This window comes from Tachyglossus aculeatus, chromosome X3 (genome assembly GCF_015852505.1).
Source record: "Tachyglossus aculeatus isolate mTacAcu1 chromosome X3, mTacAcu1.pri, whole genome shotgun sequence".
NCBI classification, from domain to species: Eukaryota; Metazoa; Chordata; class Mammalia; order Monotremata; family Tachyglossidae; genus Tachyglossus; species Tachyglossus aculeatus.
In genome coordinates, this window is record NC_052099.1 from 32,775,272 (window position 1) to 32,781,271 (window position 6,000).

At 41.6% G+C, this 6,000-nt stretch overlaps 1 protein-coding gene across 1 annotated transcript in view; it reads right to left on the reverse strand.

Annotated features, from left to right (window-relative positions):
* NFX1 (nuclear transcription factor, X-box binding 1) overlaps positions 1-4,705 on the reverse strand; it is a 36,533-nt gene extending 31,828 nt beyond the window's left edge. Inside the window, exon 1 of the mRNA XM_038770319.1 lies at positions 4,644-4,705. Coding sequence (XP_038626247.1) covers positions 4,644-4,668 — 25 coding nt within the window. The 5' untranslated portion in view covers positions 4,669-4,705. The remainder of the gene's footprint in view (positions 1-4,643) is intronic.
* Positions 4,706-6,000: the final 1,295 nt, after the last annotated feature.

Consider the following 6,000-nt stretch of genomic DNA (forward strand, 5'->3'; position numbering starts at 1 on the left):
TCTGCCAGAAGTCAGAGCTGGAATGTTTCACTCCAATCAATCAATTAATCAATCAAACAATCATATATACATGACCTAATGAACAGAGCCCAGACCCAGGAGTCCGAAAGACCTGGGTTCTAATCCCAGCTTTGCCCCTTGTCTGCTGTGTGACCTTGGACAAGTCACTTCACTTCTACGGGCCTCAGTCACTTCACCAGTAAAATGGGAATTAAAACTGTGAGCCCCTTGTGGGACAGGGACTATTTTAGAGCTGCCCCAGCGCTTAGAACAGTGCCAGGCACGTAGTAAGCGCTTAAATGCTTTTATTATTACTGCTATTATTATGATTATTATTATTAGACACTTCTCTGAACCTCAGTTGCTTCACCTGTAAAAAGAAAAAGAGGATTAAGACTGTGAGCCCCATAAGGGACAGGGATTATTTTAGAGCTACCCCAGTGCTTAGAACAGTGCCTGGCACACAGTAAGCGCTTAACAAATGCCATTATTATTATTGCTACTATTATTAATATTATTAGTCACCTCTCTGGACCTCAGTTGCTTCACCTGTAAAAAGAAAAAGAGGATTAAGACTGTGAGCCCCATAAGGGACAGGGATTATTTCAGAGCTACCCCAGCGCTTAGAACAGGGCCTGGCACATAGTAAGCGCTTAACAAATGCCATTATTATTATTGCTATTATTATTAATATTATTAGTCACCTCTCTGGACCTCAGTTGCTTCACCTGTAAAAAGAAAAAGAGGATTAAGACTGTGAATCCCATGAGGGACAGGGATTATTTTAGAGCTACCCCAGCGCTTTGAACGGTGCCAGACACGTAGTAAGCGCTTCACAAATACCATTATTATTACTGCTATTATTATTATTACTATTATTATTATTAGTCACTTCTCTGGGCCTCAGTTGCTTCACCTGTAAAAAAAAAAAAAGGATTAAGACTGTGAGTCCCATGAGGGACAGGGATTATTTTAGAGCTACCCCAGCACTTTGAACAGTGCCAGACACACAGTAAATGCTTAACAAATGCCATTATTATTATTGCTATTATTATTATTACTATTATTATTATTACTATTATTCACTTCTCTGGGCCTCAGTTGCTTCACCTGTAAAAAAAAAAAGGGGATTAAGACTGTTAGTCCCATGAGGGGCAGGGATTATTTCAGAGTTACCCCAGCTCTTAGGACAGTGCCAGACACATAGTAAGCGCTTAACAAATACCATTATTAATATTGCTATGGTTATTATTACTATTCACTTCTCTGGGCCTCAGCTGCTTCACCTGTAAAAAAAAAAAGGGGATTAAGACTATGAGTCCCATGAGGGGCAAGGATTATTTTAGAGCAACCCCAGCGCTTAGGGCAGTGCCAGACACACAGTAAACGCTTAACAAATGCCAATATTATTATTATTATTCACTTCTCTGGGCCTCAGTTGCTTCAACTGTAAAAAAAAAAGGGGATTAAGACTGTGACTCCCCTGAAGGGCAGGGATTATTTTAGAGCTACCCCAGCACTTAGAACAGTGCCAGGCACTTAGTAAGCGCTTAATAAATGCCATTATCATTATTATTAATATTATCATTCACTTCTCTGGGCCTCAGTTGCTTCACCAGTAAAAAAAAAAGATGATTAAAACTGTGACTCCCATGAAGGGTAGGGATTATTTTAGAGCTACCCCAGCATTTAGAACAGTGCCAGGCACTTAGTAAGCGCTTAACAAATGCCATTATCATTATTATTAATATTATCACTCACTTCTCTGGGCCTCAGTTGCTTCACCAGTAAAAAAAAAAGATGATTAAGACTGTGAGCCCCATGAGGGACGGGGATTATTTTAAAGCTACCCCAGCATTTAGAACACTGCCAGGCACACAGTAAGTGCTTAACAAATGCCATTATTATTATTGCTATTATTATTATTCACTTCTCTGGGCCTCAGTTGCTTCACCTGTAAAAAAAAGGGGATTAAGACTGTGAGTCCCATGAGGGGCAGGGATTATTTTAGAGCTACCCGAGCGCTTAGAACAGTGCAAGGCACGTATTAAGCGCTTAATACCATTATTATTATTATTATTATTATACACTTTTCTGGGCCTCAGCTGCTTCACCTGTGGGAAAAAAAGGGGATTAAGAGTGAGAGTCCCATGAGGGACAGGAATTATTTTAGAGCTACCCGAGCGCTTAGAACAGTGCTAGGCACGTATTAAGCGCTTAATAAATACCATTATTATTATTGCTATTACTATTATTATTATTATTATTATCATACACTTCTCTGGGCCGCAGTTGCTTCACCTGTGGAAAAAAAGGGGATTAAGACTGTGAGTCCCATGAGGGACAGGAGTTATTTTAGAGCTACCCGAGCGCTTAGAACAGTGCCAGGCACGTACTAAGTGCTTAATAAATACCACTATTATTATTGCTATTATTATTATTATTATTATCATTATACACTTCTCTGGGCCTCAGTTGCTCACCTGTGGAAAAAAAGGGGATTAAGACTGAAAGTCCCATGAGGGACAGGAATTATTTTAGAGCTACCCGAGCGCTTAGAACAGTGCCAGGCACGTATTAAGTGCTTAATAAATACCATTATTATGATTGCTATCATTATTATTATTATACACTTCTCTGGGCCTCAGTTGCTTCACCTGTGGAAAAAAAGGGGATTAAGACTGTGAGTCCCATGACGGACAGGAATTATTTTAGAGCTACCTGAGCGCTTAGAACAGTGCCAGGCACGTATTAAGCACTTAATAAATACCATTATTATTATTGCTATTATTATTATTATTATTATACACTTCTCTGGGCCTCAGTTGCTTCCACCTGTGGAAAAAAAGGGGATTAAGATCGAGAGTCCCATGAGGGACAGGAATTATTTTAGAGCTACCTGAGCGCTTAGAACAGTGCAAGGCATGTATTGAGCGCTTAATAAATACCATTATTATTATTATTATTATACACTTCTCTGGGCCTCAGTTGCTTCACCTGTGGAAAAAAAGGGGATTAAGACTGAGTGTCCCATGAGGGACAGGAATTATTTTAGAGCTACCCGAGCGCTTAGAACAGTGCCAGGCATGTACTAAGCGCTTAATAAATACCATTATTATTATTGCTATTATTATTATTATTATAATACACTTCTCTGGGTCTCAGTTGCTTCACCTGTAAAAAAAAAAAAAAAGGGGGGTGGGGGATTAAGACTGTGAATCCCATGAGGGACAGGAATTATTTTAGAGCTACCCGAGCGCTTAGAACAGTGCCAGGCACGTATTAAGCGCTTAATAAATACGATTATTATTATTGCTATTATTATTATTATCACTATTATACACTTCTCTGGGCCTCAGTTGCTCACCTGTGGAAAAAAAGGGGATTAAGACCGTGAGTCCCATGAGGGACAGGAGTTATTTTAGGGATACCCGAGTGATTAGAACAGTGCCAGGCACGTATTAAGCACTTAATAAATACCATCATTATTATTTCTATTATTATTATTATACACTTCTCTGGGCCTCAGTTGCTTCACCTGTGGAAAAAAAGGGGATTAAGACTGAGTGTCCCATGAGGGACAGGAATTATTTTAGAGCTACCCGAGCGCTTAGAACAGTGCCAGGCATGTACTAAGCGCTTAATAAATACCATTATTATTATTGCTATTATTATTATTATTATTATTATTATACACTTCTCTGGGCCTCAGTTGCCTCACCTGTAAAAAAAAAAAAAAGGGAGATTAAGACTGTGAGTCCCATGTGGGGCAGGGATTATTTTAGAGCTACCCCGGCGCTTAGAACAGTGCCAGGCACATATTAAGTGCTCAATAAATACCATAATAATTATTATACCATAATAATAATAATAATTATTATTATTATTACACACTTCTCTGGGCCTCAGTTGCTTCACCTGCAAAAAAACAAAAAGGGGATTAAGACTGTGAGTCCCATGAGGGACAGGGATTATTTTAGAGCTACCCGAGCGCTTAGAACAGTGCCAGGCACGTAGTAAGTGCTTAATAAAATACCATAATTACTATCTCTATTATTATTATATTATTATACACCTCTCTGGGCCTCAGTTGTTTCACCTGTAAAAAAAAAAAAGGGGATTATAACTGTGAGTCCCATGAGGGACAGGGATTATCTTGGAGCTACCCCAGCGCTTAGAACAGTGCCTGGCACGTAGTAAGCGCTTAATAAATACCATAATTACTATCTCTATTATTATTATTATTATTATTATACACTTCTCTGGGCCTCAGTTGTTTCACCTGTAAAAGAAAAAAAAAGGGGATTATAACTGTGAGTCCCATGAGGGACAGGGATTATCTTGGAGCTACCGCAGCGCTTAGAACAGTGCCTGGCACGTAGTAAACACTTCAAAACCATTATTATTATTATTATTAATTGTTAATAACTGATATTAAGTGCGGTTCCCGTGGCTCCTCTTCGCCCTTCCCTCCTGCGGCTTGGTTTCTTCCCCCTTCTCCCGCCATCAGGCCCCGAACCGGCCTCCTCCTCCGTCCCCCAACGTGGCGAGGAAAACTGAGGGGAAAACTGAGGAAAACTGAGGGAAAAACTGAGGAAAATTGAGGAAAAAACGGAGGGAAAAAGGGAGGGAAAAGGCGGTACCTGCCCCAGGCTCCCCCTCCGCCATGATGGCCCCGCGGAGGTGGCCGAAGGCCTCCGCTTCCCCCACTGCGCAGGCGCAGAGACCGCCGCACCCTCCACCGCGCCTGCGCAGAGGCTGCTCTCGCCTCCGACGCGCTTTTCTGCCCATTGCGCATGCGCCGAGGCCGCTCTCGCCTCCGCCGCGCTTTTCCTCCCACTGCGAGTGCGCCGAGGCCGCTCTCGCCTCCGCCGCGCTTTTCCGCCCACTGCGCGTGCGCCGAAGCCCCTCTGCCCGCCTCGGCGCTTTTCCGCCCACTGCGCGTGCGCCTCCACCGCCCTTTTCTACCTACTGCGCGTGCGCCAAGGCTGCCTCCGCTCTTTTCTTCCCACTGCGCGTGCGCTGAGGCCGCTCTGCCCGCCTCTGCGCTTTTTCATTCATTCATTCACTCATTCATTCACTCATTCATTCAATCAATCGTATTTATTGAGCGCTTACTGTGTACAGAGCACTGTACTAAGCGCTTGGGAAGTACAAGTTGTATATATGTATATATGTTTGAACATATTTGTTATTCTATTATTTATTTTACTTGTACATATCTATTCTATTTATTTTATTTTGTTAGTATGTTTGGTTTTGTTCTCTGTCTCCCCCTTTTAGACTGTGAGCCCACTGTTGGGTAGGGACCGTCTCTATATGTTGCCGACTTGTACTTCCCAAGCGCTTAGTACAGTGCTCTGCACACAGTAAGCGCTCAATAAATACGATTGATTGATTGATTCTCTGTGCCTGTTACCTCATCTGTAAAATGGGAAGATTGTGAGCCCCCATGTGGGACAACCTGATCACCTTGTAACCTCTCCAGCGCCTAGAACAGTGCTTTGCACATAGTAAGTGCTTAATAAAATGCCATTGTTATTATTATTATTATTATTATTAATAATAATGATGATGGTATGTAGTCACTTCACTTCTCTGGGCCTCAGTTACCTCATCTGGAAAATGAGGATTAAGACTGTGAGTCCCCCGTGGGACAACCTGATCACCTTGTAACCTCTCGAGCGCTTAGAACAGTGCTTTGAACATAGTAAGCTCTTAATAAATGCCATTATTATTATTATTAATAATAATGATGACGGTATGTAGTAAGCACTTAAATAACTATTATTATTATTCATTCATTCAGTCGTACTTATTGAGCACTTACTGTGTGCAGAGCACTGTACTAAGCGCTTGGGAAGTACAAGTACTTATCATTAGTAGTAGCAGTAGTAATAATTATAATGATGGCATTTGTTAAGCGATTACTATGTGCAAAGCACTGCTCTAAGCACTGGGGAGGTTACAAGGTGATGGGGTTGTCCCACGTGGGTCTCG